This window comes from Xenopus tropicalis, chromosome 7 (genome assembly GCF_000004195.4).
Source record: "Xenopus tropicalis strain Nigerian chromosome 7, UCB_Xtro_10.0, whole genome shotgun sequence".
Taxonomy (NCBI): domain Eukaryota; kingdom Metazoa; phylum Chordata; class Amphibia; order Anura; family Pipidae; genus Xenopus; species Xenopus tropicalis.
In genome coordinates, this window is record NC_030683.2 from 114673381 (window position 1) to 114692620 (window position 19240).

At 42.0% G+C, this 19240-nt stretch overlaps 1 protein-coding gene across 1 annotated transcript in view; it reads left to right on the top strand.

Annotated features, from left to right (window-relative positions):
• The window catches only part of LOC100485322 (brain-specific angiogenesis inhibitor 1-associated protein 2), a 65250-nt gene that overhangs the window by 19295 nt on the left and 26715 nt on the right, over positions 1–19240 (top strand). The window contains exons 3-4 of the mRNA XM_002935002.5: positions 8073–8159; positions 15750–15811. Of these exons, the coding sequence (XP_002935048.2) occupies positions 8073–8159; positions 15750–15811 (149 nt within the window). The remainder of the gene's footprint in view (positions 1–8072; positions 8160–15749; positions 15812–19240) is intronic.

Below are 19240 nucleotides of genomic sequence, written 5' to 3' on the forward strand. Positions count from 1 at the left end.
AAAGGGTTAGCAGTGTGTATTTCAACATTCACAGTAGGGTTTTATTTTCCTTTCCTTATTATTTGCCTTATTATTATCATTTCAGTTATGGGCGTATAAGTACATTTAGGGTGAAGACACACGGAGCTACTAGTAGCAGCTATTTGTCGTGGCTACTAAAAAAGACAATGCTGATCATTTACTGATAATTGACTCTATGTGTATTTTAGCAGAGACAATTCTCAGTATTGTGTATGGCAGGGGATGTTCTGGAGATTAGTAGCCATGAAAAAGTAGCTGCTACTAGTAGCCCAGTGTGTCTTCACCTTTAGAGAAAGTTGTTGCCGATAAAGTAAGCATGCTGCAGCCTGATTAGTACAACAACAACAACAAACATTTGTAAAGCGCTTTTCTCCCGTAGGACCCAAAGCGCGTCTTTTCCCTTCAGCCGCCATTTAGTGATGGGCTGTGTGCTCCCTCAGAGATCAGCTGACAGGAAATAATGCAGCTCTAACAGTAACAGGAAGTAGTGTGGGAGTAAAAGGCAGAACTCTGCCCATTCATTGGCTGATGGTCCCTAGCATGTATGTGTGCCTTGGTTTGTTTGTGTGTACTGTGAATCCTATGATCCCAGGGGGGTGGCAGGTTTCTATTTAGGATTACCCAATGAAAATGGTTTATTTAGATGAAGCAGGGCTTTATGGGTATATGGGTTTATGGGCATATGGGTTGTTCTGTGCAAAATATATATATATATATATATATATATTTTGTGGGGGTATAGCTTTCCTTTAAGGGGCTCTTCCCTCTTTAAATAAAATATGTAGTCGTCTGTCAGACTTACAAAGCCAGAAAGTTACTGGGCCCCACAGCAAAATAACTTTAGGGCTACCCTAAACTTGGGGAATAAGTTTTTTTTTTTATAAATATATACTGTACTGTATACTAAGTGCTTATCAGTCAGTGGGCCCTCTATAATTTTTGGGCTTTCCAGCGGTCACAGGGTCTGCTTCCTCTATAGCCACACCCCTGAGCAGAATAGTGGTACTACAGGAATAGGACCCATTATCCAGAATGCTCGGGACCAAGGGTATTCCGGATAAGGGGTCTTTACATAATTTGGATCTCCATACCTTAAGTCTACTAAAAAAATCAATAAATCATTAATTAAACCCAATAGGGCTGTTCTGCCCCCAATAAGGGGTAATTATATCTTAGTTGGGATCAAGTACAGGTACTGTTTTATTATTACAGAGAAAAGGGAATCATTTAACCATGAAATAAACCCAATAGGGCTGTTCTGCCCCCAATAAGGGGTAATTATATCTTAGTTGGGATCAAGTACAGGTACTGTTTTATTATTATAGAGAAAAGGGAATCATTTAACCATGAAATAAACCCAATAGGGCTGTTCTGCCCCCAATAAGGGGTAATTATATCTTAGTTGGGATCCAGTACAGGTACTGTTTTATTATTACAGAGAAAAGGGAATCATTTAACCATTAAATAAACCCAATAGGGCTGTTCTGCCCCCAATAAGGGGTAATTATATCTTAGTTGGGATCAAGTACAGGTACTGTTTTATTATTACAGAGAAAAGGGAATCATTTAACCATTAAATAAACCCAATAGGGCTGTTCTGCCCCAATAAGGGGTAATTATATCTTAGTTGAGATCAAGTACAGGTACTGTTTTATTATTACAGAGAAAAGGGAATCATTTAACCATGAAATAAACCCAATAGGGCTGTTCTGCCCCCAATAAGGGTTATTTATATCTTAGTTGGGATCATGTACACAGTACTGTTTTATTTCTACAGAAAAAAAAGGAAATCAGTTTTAAAATTCTGAATTATTTGATTAAAATGGAGTCTATGGGGGACAGGCTTTCCGTAATTTGTAGCTTTCTGGATAACGGGTTTCCAGATAAGGGATCCCATACCTGTACACATGGGGCACCGCACAGTACATATGCAGGTGTTGCTGTGGGTGCCCCCCCACTTCTGGTTATATTGCTGATGAACTTTGGGTCCGTTTTGCACTTACAGATTTACAACAGAGCATGGAGGGATTGCCCCGTGTAGAGGGGCATAGTATAGTGCAGGGGTGGGCAAACTTTTTGGCTCAGGGGCCACATCGACTAACAGACGGGCCGGACCGGGCCGGGACAGGGTTACGCTGCTCCCATCTCCAGCGACCCGCTGCTTCCTCCGTCTCGTCCTTCTGTTCCCCGGCTCCCCAGTGCATTCTTTTATATGGTTGCGCCCCGTGCGTGCTGACGTTGTGCGCACGCACTGGGCGCAACCAATCAGGGCCCTCATTCTTTTAAGGGGGCCGGAGACGGTGGGCCGGATTGAAAGGGCTAACGGGCCGGATGTGGCCTGTGGGCCGTAGTTTGCCCACCCCTGGTATAGTGTATTGTGTATTCTGGGCAGGTGGGCAAAGCAAGGAGCAGAAGCACATCTTTTTCTCCTTTGGAATAGCCTTCTATCCAAAAGCTAGGTTATAAACACCCAAGCTTTCCCTTAGGCAAAAGCAGATCAAAGTGAATGGGCCTCAGATTGCTAAATTAATTAGGAGATATATGGAGGGATATTTGGTTCATAAAAGTCAGGTTGAGTGTTTTTACTCACAGAACAACTCCACAAACCTGTTCTGTTCAGCATTATCTCCTGCTCTGTTCTGTGTTAATCTCCCTATGGGAATTCATTTGAGATAGCTTCAAAATATTACACGATATGGGAAAGTACTATGTATTTTAATGGAATCTGGCAGCTCTTTGTGATCTTGGAACACGAAGTTTGGTTCCAGGGATTCCATTCCTATTCCCGCATAGATTGGAAGGCAACGTGACACATTATTTGCCTATAAATAATTTGGAGCTGTCCAGTCCGAGCATCATAGGAGTTTATTCAGTTGGGCTCAGACGTGCAGCGGCTGATTCTGAGCAGGTGGCTTCTACATTACAGTTATATTACAGTGTTGTACAGTGCATGTACAGGTTTATGTTTAAGTTTATGCTGGGGCAAGAGACTGATATCGATATCTTCTCTTCTTCCAACTATAAGTTTATTATATATTTATATAGGCTAAATCCATTTTTAATGATCCCTTTTTTAAGGAATTCTTTCCCATCAGGGTTGGTTTTAAAATCAGAGAGAAAGAATCCTTCAGAACCTCCATCACACCAACCAGCAACTGTGTAATTGAGAAAAAAAAAGGGTTTTCTGCTTTTTCTCCCTGAGCATTCTCCTGCATTGTTTGTGGTTTCCTATGGGGCTGATACATCTATGGAGTCAGGTGAACTGTAATACAAAACAATAGAAAAATGACTCAAAACAGCTCCATACTTATGATACCATGGAAGGCAAAGGGTAGATTTCTACTTCATGGCATATAGCATCTGGACAAACTAACCAAACAGATTTGCCAAAAAACTTTAAATGAATTTAGGTGGTCACCATGGTCCTTGAATTAATTCAGTAGTTCTGTAAATATTATAGTCTGAGTTTATTACATTTGGGAATGTGTAGAACATTGCTTTGCTTATCTTTATGTACAACAGTGGGAGATGGGATACTGGTTGCCCTGGTTCAGGTCGAAGTGAAAATTCTCTCTAGACAATAATAACAATATCACTCACTAGTGCTGTTGACTGATATAATGTACATGTCCATTTAGACTTCATTATGGCTCTGACAAGAAGAATGGTAGTAACATCCTAATGTAAGCAACTCTGCTGTCTAGGCTTGACATCACCATATCCATTGCTGACTTTGGATGGCAGGAAGCACTTGGCCTTGTCCCTTCCTGTACTTTGCCTTCTCAGATAAAGATGTCATCCTGACCATACCGTGGGATCTTTTCAGAAAAGTTCCTTCCTGCAGTCTGATAGATAAGAACATATTATCAGGGCTGCTGGCCTCAGGGTTGAGAAGCAAGGACTGAGGGGGACACAGGTATTGGGGAACAGGCAAGATGGGCAGGACAGATGCTGGAGATAGGCAGGACAGGTAAGGTAGGCAAAATAGCAAGAAGAGCTGGCAAGTCCTAACATGGTAACAAAGGGGTTAAGATCAGGGTAAGCAAAGATCAAGAACAGTCAGAATAACAGGCCACAGTAATTTTCAATTAGGCACCTTCCCTGGCATCAATGAGGGCTTTAAATATTTGATTTTCATGCTTTTTTATACCGGTAAATTGTTTTTGTACATGATATCTCTGCTTGGCCTTGTATTCATGACTGCAGCTGAGGATATAGGAATATATCCTGATATTTTCTATATCACACACCCTGCACTTTTCCAGTTGGCCTCAATAGAGTCAATCTAAACACTATGGACCTTCAGGTGATCCCAGTGAATAAATCTTGTATATTATATCAGTATAAGGGGAACAGTATGACTGCAAATATCTTTTGGATATAGGTTCATATTTTCTCAGGTTATGGTCTGCTATCATTACTACAATAGCATTTGCTTTTTATTTGTTTTAATCTGTCAAAAATTCTGTTAAATTTTTGACAGATTAAAACAAATCTGTTAAAAAAAAAAACTAATGAAGGGTTTCTCAGAAGCTGTGGAACGGATGAAGTAATTGATTTGTCATGTAATATTCACCCACAGAGCAAGGAAGTTGTGGCTGTGTTGGGGGTGGGGAGGATAATAAAGTCACTAATTCCACCATTACTCATTCTATTGCTTCTCAGTTATCAAATCTGAATTATTAGTATAACTTTAAAGGGGAACTTTTCAGAAAATAGTGATATTTCATTTGATCGGGCCATGGGGAACTGGACCTTTTAATAGTTGATTTTTATATTTGGAAAATGACCATGTGGAGGGTAGTTAGAATGCAAAATATATGGCCTTGCATTAGTTTAATTGTAATGGAATCCCTTGTAAGTAATCATTGCTCTCCTTTGTTTATAAGTTAACCTAGTAATTAGGTAATTGTGCACTCTAATTGTGGTGAAGAAGTGGAGTCTTGCACTGACATGGCACCCGTTTAACTGTGCAGTTAGTGATCCTGATTTAATTAACTATTTTGTTTTATGGAGATGGCCTCAGCCATGGTTTGTCCTGCACATGCATCATAAAATGGAGCTGCAGTTACAGGTCCTTCTACTCTCCAATCAACTGCTTTGCATTGGCTGCTCCACGAGGAACAATGAGCAGCAGGAGTACAGATGGCGTCTATTGATAAAAGTGGTTTAAAAATGCTGTAGACTAGTCCACAAGACTTATGGTTCCACCTTAACTTGAGAACTATTACTGACAACGTTGGCTATCTCGCTTGAATCACTTGGTTTGAACCAATCCTCAATTTGATATCATCTTGGTTGCATCAGTTTCTACCACACACTTCATAGTAACAAGGCCAATGGGGTATGGCTATAAAGATTCTCATTCATCCAGGTCAGGATATTGAGTATCTAGGAAAATTAAGTCTAAAGCAAAAATGCCAGGGAATTCCCTACTACTCAGATGAACTGAAGAAGCCACTAGGGTGAGTGGTGAAAAGTTTTCAAGAAAAGTCCAGTTGCTATTAGATACAGTAATACCATACAGGCATTATTAGTAAGGTCCTGGCATAGTCATACTCCTCCAGTGTTAGGCAAGCATCTGTTGCTATTGCCCCTCATATGTCCAATAGTCCCACTCCATCCATTATCTATAAGATAACAATGTATATGTCATAGGGGCATATTTACCAAAGTGCAAGCTTTCTCATTATCTTACTCTAGGTCATATAAATACATCAGGCATATTTTTGGGGCACCATTGTGTATTATCTTGAAATCCAAATTATGCCATTGATGTGCTGAGATCTAACTGGCACAGATCCTGTGTGTACTTATGCCAGGGTATTTTCCCCATACAGTTATAATACTGGTGAATTAACCCCATAAAGCAATGATGTATGTGGGATTTTAGCATGGAAGATATCAGGGGTAATTCACAGTTGCTAGTACAGGTGTGTCTGAAACAACAGCCGCCAATACATTAAAATTAGAGTTGTGCGCACACTGACGCAAATGGACTCAATTACATTTGCGATTGACGTGACTGGATTGCGGCAATTGCTGTGGGCTACTGTGGGAACCCTAAAGCTTCTGCCTGGTTCAGAGGTGGCGTTAGCTCCAGGGTTCCCCTGCGTCAGTAGGAACAACTAAGCTCAATTCAGAACAAGAGGCTGGAAGGACAAAGTGGCGCCGAGCACTATTACATGGAAGTGCAAGTACCGTTAATGAATGGGATTTTTGCACAAATGACTGCTGGGAAAATTGAAAACAGCAATTGTGCTAGTGGCTGTAAATGACCCCTCTGATGTATTGAGATGCTAATGTTCCTGCTCTATGTGCCGCGTCAGCCTGGGCTTGGCGAAATTACTTTTGGGCAAAAAAAGAGCATCTCTATTTTTGATAAATTGATGTATTTTCGAAGTTTAACTTGGCGTAATTAAGCCTTGTAAAAAGATAAGAACGTTCATGAATGCAAGGCAGGCTGAGGACAGCCAACTACTGTTACATTTTTCGGCTTCCCAACCACAATCTGCTGAAGAGCCCCACACAACACAGAAACCCCTAATATACCTATAAATGTCATCTGTTCAATAAAGTATGAATAATACCATTTTTATATGCTGAAATCCAGCTGCAAAACTGTTCTACTCTTTATGCATTATTTTAAGTCCTGGAAGGGGAGGAGGGACTAAAACATTCTTTTGGCACATTTCCCCTGTGCCTTTTCACGCAGGACACTGTGGGAACCCTGGAGCTACCGGTTGGGTCAGTGCTAGAACTAGTTTTACCCAACGCCAACGCCTACCGTGGGCCATTAGCTACTGTGGGCAAAGTATATTGCAAAACATTTCCTCCTATGGGAAACTTCCCGTGACGCTGGAAGAAGAAGCAAGATGTATGACTTCCCATTGGCAATAAAGTGCATCGCCAGTGGGAAGGCATTTCATCGCAAAGGCGACTAATCTACCCGTTGGACATTGCCCTAAATAAATCAGGTATTACTTTAATAAGGTATTGCTGCTTTTTCTGCATAACCACCAGCACTGCTGTAGGTCTGCCCTGAAGGATAAGAGACCCCCAACTAAGATATAAAAGGCCGTTAATAACTTTGGCGTTCCATGACTGTTATCATTTGTTCCAAGCTTTATACGGTCACAGAGCTACTGCTTGACTACATAGGTAATATTAACTTATATATGATATCCTGTAAATAATAAATGCACTCAAACTTTTTCCACGTACTGGGCCAATATCCAAATGACCTCATCTTCATGGGCCATATTGTGTTAGTAGCATGATGTCATTCACATACGCTTGTACAGCCAATGGGCGGCCTGGGGGCCATAAAAATCCTCCGTAGAGCCAATTCTGGCCCAGTGACTTCCATCTGGACTGCACTTATACAAAGCTTCCAGGAGCAGGGCCCTCTGACATCTTCTATTGATTTATCAATACTCACTTGTTCTCCTTTTCACCCTAAAGTATATTACTGTGATGCAGGAATGATTTACTTTCTAAATTAAATATCAATGATAACTCCTTTGTGACGTTTAATGTCATTGCAGTTTGTAGCAGTTGCTTGTTGTCTAAACTGATTTTATGTATCATTGGACTTCTAAATATGGAAGTTAATTACAATAGTTAAACTATGTTATCCTTAATGAGGTAGTTCACCTTTAACTTAGCCTTTAATGTGTTATTTACTGTGCCTATTGTAAGCTTTCCAGTTGGTCTTCATTTTTCTTTTTTTTATTCGGACTCTTTCCATCTTTCAAATGGGGGTCAATGAGGTGAATTTGGCTCTAGCCACCAGATAGCTGCTCAAATTCCAAACTGGAGAGCTGCAAAACAAAAAGTAAAATAATTAAAAAACTACCAGTAATAAAAATGAAGACCAATTGCAGATTGTCTCAGAATAACACTCTCTACATCATAACTCATCATAACAGCCTCTTTAATTATTTTTACCAAAAAATGTTTTTTCACGTGAATTATTCACACTTTTTGACCGTCGCAAAGACTTGACGGTTCATCTTTGACCAGAGGAACAATGTCATTTTCTCTTCTAGGTGTCACAGTGGCAGCGAAAGGCTACTTTGATGCCCTGGTGAAACTGGGAGAACTGGCCAGCATCAGTCAAGGTTCTAAGGAGCTTGGTAAGTTGCTAATAACTTGCTTCTAGCCATAGAGACAACAAACCCTCATACTTAATTGCTGCATGTCCTTGGGGCTTAGTGGGTAGAACTTATGCCTTGAAGTGTTGGGGTTCTAATTTGTTTTCCATATTTTCTTCCTATAAAGCAAATGTTCTTTTACAGGATACCAGCATTATTGCGCTAGTTGCTACATACTGTAGACCAGTTGCGTAACTAGACATCCCCGGGTCCAGGTGCAGGGTATGTAGTCCAGTGGTCCCCAAGAGGGTGCGGGCCGGGGAGAGATTGCACCCTCCTCACCCCTAGTAGTTACTCCACTGCTGTAGACACAAAGGGGGTTGTGTAATAAAAGGCACTAAGTTTGCCTAGGAGCAATAGCCCATAGCAACCAATCAGCAGGTAGCATTTAGTGGTTTGTTTAAAAACAAACATCTTTGTGGTTGCTATGGGTTACTGCTCCTGGGCAAATTTAGTGCCTTTTATGATTTGCACTGGTTCATAAATTGTGCACAAATGGGTGCCACTTGCATTTGAAAGGGAAATGGGCGACATAGGAGGGACAAGGGTGTCCCTTTACATTGCTTTCATAGTATGTGCAGTTCAGCCTATAGGTGCAGCACAGAAGCAGGGGCATATTTATATATAGGCACCCCATGGCCTGTGCCTTTTTGGGGTGGCCCTTGGGTGTCTATATAATAAATGTATTTTTTTAGGAAAAAATGTAAAATCCCCTCAGCTGCCACTGGAGAGTTCCTGTGGAAATCCGGCAAGGACCTGGAGGAGGGGGTGCTTGGTTGCGACATGCAGAAGTGATGTCATACACATGCTTCACGTGATGTCACTTCCGCTGACTTGGGGGCGCATTAAATACAGCCTTGTATGTAAGGGAACACTGTACTTGTGTTTTGGTAAAGGCAGGTGTTACGTTTGAATAACATTTTAAAGGGGTAATGTACCTTTAACTTAACCTTTATTATGCTGTAGACAGTAATATTGCAATTTGCAATTGGTCTTCTTTTTTTAAAAATTGTTTGCATTATTTAACTATTTAGCTTTTATTCCGAATCTCTTCAGCTTGGAATTTAAGCAGCTATCTGGTTGCTAGGGTCCAGTATATCCTAACAGCCAGGAAGTGGCTTAAATGAGAGACTGGAATATGAATAGGAGGGGGACTGAATAGAAAGGTAAGTCATAGAAAGTAGCATAATAATAAAATGGTGGCCTCAGCAGAAATAGGGGTCAGTGAGCTACATTTGACAGCTGAAAAAAGGCAAAAGAGGAAGGCAAATAATTCAGAAATTATTATACAGGTATGGGACCTGTTATCCAGAATGCTCGGGACCTGGGGTTTTCCGGATAAGGGATCTTTCCGTAATTTGGATCTCCTTATCTTACATCTGCTTAAAATCATTGATATATTGAATAAACCCAATAGGACTGTTCTGCCCCAATAAGGGGTAATTATATCTTAGTTGGGATCAAGTACAGGTACTGTTTTATTATTACAGAGAAAAGGGAATCATTTAACCATGAAATAAACCCAATAGGGCTGTTCTGCCCCCAAGAAGGGGCAATTATATCTTAGTTGGGATCAAGTACAGGTACTGTTTTATTATTACAGAGAAAAGGGAATCATTTAACCATGAAATAAACCCAATAGGGCTGTTCTGCCCCCAATAAGGGGTAATTATATCTTAGTTGGGATCAAGTACGGGTACTGTTTTATTATTACAGAGAAAAGGGAATCATTTAACCATGAAATAAACCCAATAGGGCTGTTCTGCCCCCAATAAGGGGTAATTATATCTTAGTTGGGATCAAGTACGGGTACTGTTTTATTATTACAGAGAAAAGGGAATCATTTAACCATGAAATAAACCCAATAGGGCTGTTCTGCCCCCAATAAGGGGTAATTATATCTTAGTTGGGATCAAGTACGGGTACTGTTTTATTATTACAGAGAAAAGGGAATCATTTAACCATGAAATAAACCCAATAGGGCTGTTCTGCCCCCAATAAGGGGTAATTATATCTTAGTTGGGATCAAGTACAGGTACTGTTTTATTATTACAGAGAAAAGGGAATCATTTAACCATGAAATAAACCCAATAGGGCTGTTCTGCCCCAATAAGGGGTAATTATATCTTAGTTGGGATCAAGTACAGGTACTGTTTTATTATTACAGAGAAAAGGGAATCATTTAAAGGGGAAGGAAAGGCTAAGTCACTTGGGGGTGCTAAAATGTTAAGCACCCCCAAGTGACTTGAATCGCTTATCTCGTACCCCGGGCTGGTGCCCCTATTAGGAGAAAACCGCACCAGCCCGGGGCACCTGGGGCGATTCGCTTCCTCCTTCCGCCTCCCTTTCTCCTGGACTCCGAGTCCGGCGCATGCGCAGTAAAGTGAAAAAGCCGACTTCTCTGTTAAAGTAAGTACCCAATAAGGGGTAATTATATCTTAGTTGGGATCAAGTACAGGTACTGTTTTATTATTACAGAGAAAAGGGAATCATTTAACCATTAAATAAACCCAATAGGGCTGTTCTGCCCCCAATAAGGGGTAATTATATCTTAGTTGGGATCAAGTACAGGTACTGTTTTATTATTACAGAGAAAAGGGAATCATTTAACCATGAAATAAACCCAATAGGGCTGTTCTGCCCCAATAAGGGGTAATTATATCTTAGTTGGGATCAAGTACAGGTACTGTTTTATTATTACAGAGAAAAGGGAATCATTTAACCATGAAATAAACCCAATAGGGCTGTTCTGCCCCCAATAAGGGGTAATTATATCTTAGTTGGGATCAAGTACAAGGCACTGTTTTATTATTATAGAGAAAAAGGAAATAATTTTGAAAAATCTGAATTATTTGCTTATAATGGAGTCTATGGGAGATGGCCTTTCCGTAATTCAGAACTTTCTGGATAACGGGTTCCCAGATAAGGGATCCCATACCTGTATACTAAAAGTTAAGGTGTACTTCCCCTTTAATGGGTGCAATTCTGCGCTTATTTTGACAACTGAAGAAGTCAAAAAAGCCCTAATACGTGAGTTATATAGAATTAATTTTCAAACATAAATTCAGCGCCAAAGATGATTTTAAGGATCTTCCATTTGTGAATAATAATACTTCTAATAATTATAAATAATAATAATACGGCTTAAACCTCCCAGGATCAGTGCCAGCCGCTGCCGCCGTTTTGGGACTGGGTGTCACTAGGCAATACCCATTCATTTCAGTGGAACCCGGAAGCTCAGAATGTACATTAACAGCACTCTGTATATCTTCTGCCGGCAGTGTAGATTGTACGTTACTGTCAGGGATAGTGCTTGCTGTTCTATATATGTATGTGCGGATAGATATATACTCAGTAATGCCGCTGGCACATTTCTCTTTTTTTGTACATGTTCATCCAAAACCTTTGTTTTCATTCCTTTGTGCAAAGAAAAGAGTTTTGGGCACAGTCTGAAAAGACCTTCATCTCTTCATCTTCATGGCCATGTTGATTGCACAGGAAGCGGAGTTTTCCTGCTGACAGCCAGGGATTCCTGTTAACCGTCTCCTTTCCCATATGGCTTATAGCATCTGAAATGAATAGTAAAGCCTACATGGGGGGAGGAAGGGGATGCGAGCAGAGGAATGTGAATGAACCAGCCCACAGTGTCTGGCCCGCTCATTCTTTCACATGCCCACCAACTTTAGCGTCTTGCCTTTCTTAAATCACATTCCCCATTTTGCTGCCCTGGCAACGCACTGTGTTCCCCCTAAAATGCCGGAATGGATTGTGTGAGGTATACTGGCAGTCACGGCCCCCACTTCTTCATGCTGGGTTAGTTGTTTCCAACAACACCTTTGTTGCTAGAGTGACCTTCAGAGCTATGCAAAATAATTCACTTTAAGTCTATGGATGCCATGAATTATTCTAAGGAGCTGCGTCTCTGGGCTCCTGAGTTCCATTCATGGAAATTCATGACTATTCATTCCGCTGGAACTTCTCAGATCAGAGGAAGCTGTGGCTCTTTGTGCCTTTAATCTTCCCATATACTTCATGCATTTATAGAGGTGGCACCTTGAGTTTTGGCTGCACTTGTGTCCCCTCCGACCCAAGTCAAGTCCCCCCGTCATATCTTTTTACTCTCTGTGTCTCATTGGTTATTTCTTATATTTTAGCGGAAGTGTGAATTTTGTTTCCTAAATCCAATTATGAATATAAATGGTACAATTATCTCCATGTATTATATTATTTATCTCCATTTATTATAGTATTTATGCATCACTGCATTCAGCTAGCTTTTAAAATCCTGGGGTCCCTTGCAAAGGCTATTCTGCTTTCTCTATAGCAGGGGTCCCCAATTACTCCCTTCTTCCCTTTCTTACTTGTGAGCCACAATCAAATGTAAAAAGACTTGGAGAGCAACACAAGCACCATAAAAGTTCATGGAGGAGCCAAATAAGGGCTGTGATTGGCTATTAGGCAGCCTCTATGCACACTATCAGCTTACAGGGGCTTTATTTGGTAGGAAATCTTGTTTTTATTCAACCAAAACTTGCCCCCAAGTTAGGGATTCAAAAATAACTCCCTGGTTTGGGGGCACTGAGAGCAACATCCAAGGGGTTGCAGTTTATCCCAGAATTCTAGTCGGTAGGAGCAATTTCAGTAAAGGTGGCCACACACGTGGCGATTTGCGATCGGTTGCACGAAAAATCGTACAATCAGCCACAAACCGTTCAGGGCTGAAACGGCAGGTAAGGAGGTAGAAACAATAGGATTTCTATCTCCTTCGGCCGATTCAGCGCTGAAGGCAGATTTTGGTCAGGCGCCTTCTATGGCGCTCGATCAAAATCTTTTAACTGGTCCGATCGGTGAGTCGACTGATATCAGCAGCTTCCTGCGATATCGGTCGACTCGCCGATTTGCCATACACGCACCGAATATCGTTGGTGCGTGTATGGCCAGGTTAACACTGTACATTCACACTCAGGCTTGGAGAGGTTTGAGTGTCACTCACCAAACCTCTCTCTGAGTGGCCTTCAGCCTGAGCCCCCCAGTTGTCCAACCCCGCAGTTTGAGAGCCGCTGCACAAGGCCAATAAGTGCTATCTAAAAATCAGAACAAAGGATAAATATAATCAGTAACTTTAGACCCAGGGCAGATGCCCCTGTTAGCAGGGGAATTTCTGCTGCCATATTTCCTAATGTCCGACAGATTTTCTGGAGAATCCCCTCCACCCCGAGCTGTGAAGTGATTGGAAAGCACTGAACCACTTGGTACCATAGGGGGGTATATTCTTCGCCAGTATATTTTTGGGGAGAAACGCCCAAAACCACCATTTCTGCCTCCCTGACACATATGAAGGAAACATATGACAGCCATGAAATGTTCTTGTAAGCTGTAGGGTGGGACGCAAGGGGGATAAAACATCTGGAAATATCTCCTGTGAATCACCGAAAAAAATACATTAGAACTAAGCGACCGTGTGAAAATGCAGGGGGTGACTTACGCGGATAATATTGATAAAGGTATTATAGGATGCTTTGTATGTGGCAATGGAGGTGACATGGCTGTAATGTAGGATAACATAGATACCTGTTGCTTTACATGTACCCTCTTTAGGTTTGGACTGGGGTGCAAATATGGCCCTGGCATTTCAATGTACAGAATCCCAAACAGCCCCCACCAGCCCAATAAATAGTGACTGTCTATGGCATCTTACAGCAGCCCCTCTGGCATTTGCCAGAATTCACAGATTTCCAGTCCAGGCCTGGGCGTCTAATTTAAAGACAATACAAGCTCCCCTTTGCAGTTGTTATGCTAGTCTGGCTGTTTGAATTGTTCCTGGTGAGAGGACAAGTATCTATTTTAATCCTGCCAATATTAACAGAGGAACCGTTAATAATACTGGCTGCCAGAAACTTGGGGCCAAAACTGGCTCTCCAACTTTCCATACAAAAGAAAAAGAACATTTTCTCCCGATGTTCCCAATTCTTCTCTCTTTATTTCTGCTGATACACTTACAGCGTATTATTGTTTTTGTAGAAAACATTTCGATATATAGCGGCTTGTGTCTGGAGACGGGAGCAGACATAATTGCTTGTGATTGGGGGGAATGCCTGTGGAATACCAGTGAATAATACTGCCCAAGGCCCATCCAGACATAGTATGACTGAGCATTTCAGCAATGTGGGGCCTGATTAGCAACGTGTTAGTCCTCATAAGTCAAAAGGGCAGCTCCGCAATAATCTGAGTCACATTGTGCTGCAAGAATGCTGTAATTAGGATGAAAACCGTTGGAAACATTTCTTTTCTGTCTCTTGCTACACGGGAGTGGGGGTGCTTTTTAATTGAAGTTAGAGTTTTTGCTTTTTTTCTAATAAACCTGATCTGTTAAGCAGTTCATACTTGCCAACCGTGCCTCATTTCCAGGGGCAGTGCCATGTACTTAAATATTTGTGCCAGAGAATTATTGTTCTTGGTAATGGGCTAGGTTTTTGGAAAGGGACAAACTGTATGTGTTTCTAAAAATATTCTTAAAGTACTTTTCAGTGTTTTAGATCACAATATAAGCTATAGTTACTGAAAAGGGACCCAGGAGCAAATGGTACTTATTGTGCCCACTGGGCATGCATGTATGACTGGCATGGTTCCAGGCCTAGACTGGCATATAAAATAGTCCCTGGCATTTCATAAATAGTGACTGTCAGTGGCGTCTTACAGCAGCTCCTCTGGCATTTGCCTGAATCCACAGATTGCCAGTCCGGCCCTGTATGGTGCTCTTTGCCTTCTTATAATGAATTTGCTCTGGCAGGAAAGTGTCCACTAATATGATTTCCAATGTGTTGAAGATAAGTAAAGGTGGCCATACACTAGCAGATCCGCTCGCTTGGCGATGTCGCCAAGCGAGCGGATCTTCCCCCGATATCCCCACCTACGGGTGGGCGATATCGGGGAGCATTTAGGTGAAAAAAAAAATAATCCGATCGTTTGGCCCTGGGGCCAAACGATCGGATTATGTGGGCGGCAATGGGGCAGTCGGATCGGGACCGCATCAACGAGCCGATGCGGTCCCCGATCCGACCGGATTTTCTAACCTGGCCGATCGAGATCTGGCCAATTTCAGGCCAGATATCGGTCGGCCAGGCCGCTCTGCTCTCCCCATACACGGGCCGATTAGCTGCCGAATCGGTCCAAGGGACCGATATCGGCAGCTATAGTCGGCCCGTGTATGGGGACCTTAAGTGTTACCTTTTCCTGTAGGAAGTCTAAGTTTCACTCTTTTAGAACCAAGAAACAAATGTGGATTTGTCTGGGTTTTTAATGAATTGCCTATTTGTTTATATATGTTTGTGTGTGTGTTGGTTTTATAACCATTAAAATGGGTAGTACCCCATATACACCATAATGTAAAGAAGGCAGGAAAAGCTTTTTGTGACATTACAGGCAGAAGGAGTTCTTATACCCTCAGCATACTGATTTCCTTTGCTCCCCTTGTGGCCCCTGGTTGTGTTTTCTACTATTCAGGTTGTTGTCGCTTTATTTTGCACCCAGTTAGTATTATGCCAATACTGATCACTTGCTTGATTGTTGCAGGAGATACTTTATTCCAGATGGCTGAAGTTCACCGTCAGATCCAAGTTCAGCTGGAAGAAGTAGTAAGTATATATCTTGCCTTGTGTTCTACCTTTTGCAATTTGTTATTCACCCATAGGTGCCAGACTTATTCCATAGTTTTATATATATATACTGTATATGTATGTAGCACATTATAAACCGCTGTTGCCCGATATGGTTGTAGAATTTGTGTTCAGCAAACCTCTTTTTCATGTTTTTATAAATTTTTGAGCTAAACGTGGCAAACAGAGATATTGGAACCAAGGTTGGATTTATATTTCCAGTGCCCCTAGACCAGCACCTTTCTCCCTCCTTGAATGGCTCAGTGTCTTTGTGTAGGCCTATCACAAAGCATCTTTCCCATGAATTTGATAGGCTTGTGTCATTGGCCTATCACAATGTGAGGAGAAGCCTAACTTGGAAGTGCTCTGTGCTGCTGTTCGGGCAGCTCGGGCTGCTTGTGCCAAGCCCATTATGTCCTGGGAGCCAGAGATGAGCTTACAGCTTCCTGGTTCCCTTCGAGCAGTTGTGGATAGAGGAGGAGCTAGTTAATTACCAGTGTACAGATAAACAGCCTTTTTACCATACATTGTCAGTGGACCAGATTTGCAAAGGAATGGAGATGGCTGGGCATGTGCAGTAGGGCTGAAGGGAAATGGTACATGGGTAAGGTTGCCACCTTCTGTCTTTGGCAACTCTAGGCAGGTAGCGGGGGTGACATCATGGGCAGGGTCAGTGACAGCTTTATTATGTGGTCATCAGTGATTGGCCGATCGCTACATTAATCTAACAGAGTCCTGCCTGATTTTCCTGATTTGTAGTGACAAAACATCCCCAAAATCCTAGGTTTCTAGTAAGACTTTGCAAAAAAAGTCAACACCCCTTTATAATGTGCTTCTGCTTATGTCAAAGCCACAGGCAGACATAATAAAGGAGGCAAGGAAGGGGGGTGTTTATACAGAGCTTATAATCACTATTTAAACTAATGCAGCTGATTATAAGGGTAAGGATCGGGAGGTAATAACTGTCAAAACAAAGCAATGATCCATTAGTGCTTTATAATAAAGATTTCCTTTTATTAAAAGAATTTGCAGAATACATTTTCAGAATAAATTCTATTTATTTGGCTTATGTATAAATAAAGATGTATATAGGTATATCTTGCCCCCCTATATGTCTCCCTGCTTATTCTGTTGTTATAATCTTGTGCAACCGTGCAAAGGAACCCAATTAAAAAAGTCCATCTAAGGAATCCACAGTGTTTGGATTAAGGTGTCCGGCCCATAAACAGAGTATCTGCTGATTGTAACAGGCCATTGTTTTACAGTCAGGCGGCTGCTGAATGTATCTCAGTATAAACATTCTGATAGCAACGGAAATCTGCTTTCACACCAAAGATAATGCCTATTTATTTACAGAAAGCAAAACTGTTACTGATGACATGGCGTATCAGCTTTCTCACAGGCGATACATTCCTTAGGTCAGATAGCATTGTCCCATTGAGCTGAATGCTGGCAGCGTTTGGCAGAACCCTCCCTTCTCAGCTAAAGTGAGTGTGTATAGGAGTCTCTGTTTAATATTAATGTTTTGCCCTTGGTTACACTGTGCCATATTGATATTATCAAACAAGGATGGTGCCAGACTAAAGGCCATAAAGTGCTATCCTCATGTTTGGCCGATTGCTGACCAGCCATACATGTAATGGGCCCAAATTGAACTTTTACTATGATGTAGACTAGCGAGTGCTCTTCTGAAACTCGTCATCATTTTTTCATTATTTGCAGTTTTTGAATGATTACGCTTTTTGTGCAGCAGCTCTCTGGTTTGGAATTTCACCAGTTATTTGGTTGCTAGGGTCCAATTTCATCTAGGAAAGAGAAGTAACAAAAAGTAACAATAACAATAACATCGCAGCCTCGCAGGGCAATCGTTTTTTGGCTGCTAGGGTCAGTGACCCCCATTTCAAAGCTGGAACAAATAATTCAAAGACAACAAAAAATAAAACAATGAAGACCAGTTGAAAAGTTGCTAAGAATAGGCCATTCTATAACATACTAAAAGTTAACCTGAAGGTGATCCACCTCTTTAATTGCTCCCAGAAATCGACAGTGCCATGGTAGGCAGTGAAATGTGGGTGTAAAGGAGCCATAATATATGGGTATGTTGTTGGTATACATGACAGCAGGTTTTTCTTAGTTAATGGCCTTTTCTGACCCCTAGGACACACCTCAGAGAGGACACAAAACATCTGTCCTTTTAATTTTGCTTTGTTTGTGTATTACTGGCCCTATGCACTATGTTCATATGCAGAGCTGTAAACCCTAGTGGGTATGGTAATCTGAAACACTTTGGGGACTGTAATACACACACAAAGGGGCACATTCATCAATGTACGATTGAGTCCTAAAAATTCGTTTTTTTTCTAAGTTTTAGATCTGTGCGTATTTTCTGCACTTTTTCGTTAATTTGCTCAACTTTTTCGTACCTTGCGACAATCGTGCGTCAAAATCGTATTTGTCGCATGAATACGAAAATTTCAGAATTCATTCAAGCTTCGGTATTGTGACTTTCCTTGGGCCAGGTTGGAGCTGCAGAGTGCCATTGAGCCCTATGGGAGGCTTTCCTTGGGCCGGGTTGGAGCTGCAGAGTGCCATTGAGCCCTATGGGAGACTTTCCTTGGGCCAGGTTGGAGCTGCAGAGTGCCATTGAGCCCTATGGGAGACTTTCCTTGGGCGGGGTTGGAGCTGCAGAGTGCCATTGAGCCCTATGGGAGACTTTCCTTGGGCCGGGTTGGAGCTGCAGAGTGCCATTGAGCCCTATGGGAGGCTTTCCTTGGGCTGGGTTGGAGCTGCAGAGTGCCATTGAGCCCTATGGGAGACTTTCCTTGGGCCAGGTTGGAGCTGCAGAGTGCCATTGAGCCCTATGGGAGACTTTCCTTGGGCCGGGTTGGAGCTGCAGAGTGCCATTGAGCCCTATGGGAGACTTTCCTTGGGCCGGGTTGGAGCTGCAGAGTGCCATTGAGCCCTATGGGAGACTTTCCTTGGGCGGGGTTGGAGCTGCAGAGTACCATTGAGCCCTGTGGGAGACTTTCCTTGGGCCGGGTTGGAGCTGCAGAGTGCCATTGAGCCCTGTGGGAGACTTTCCTTGGGCGGGGTTGGAGCTGCAGAGTGCCATTGAGCCCTGTGGGAGACTTTCCTAGTGGGTATGGTAATCTGAAACACTTTGGGGACTGTAATACACACACAAAGGGGCACATTCATCAATGTACGATTGAGTCCTAAAAATTCGTTTTTTTTCTAAGTTTTAGATCTGTGCGTATTTTCTGCACTTTTTCGTTAATTTGCTCAACTTTTTCGTACCTTGCGACAATCGTGCGTCAAAATCGTATTTGTCGCATGAATACGAAAATTTCAGAATTCATTCAAGCTTCGGTATTGTGACTTTCCTTGGGCCAGGTTGGAGCTGCAGAG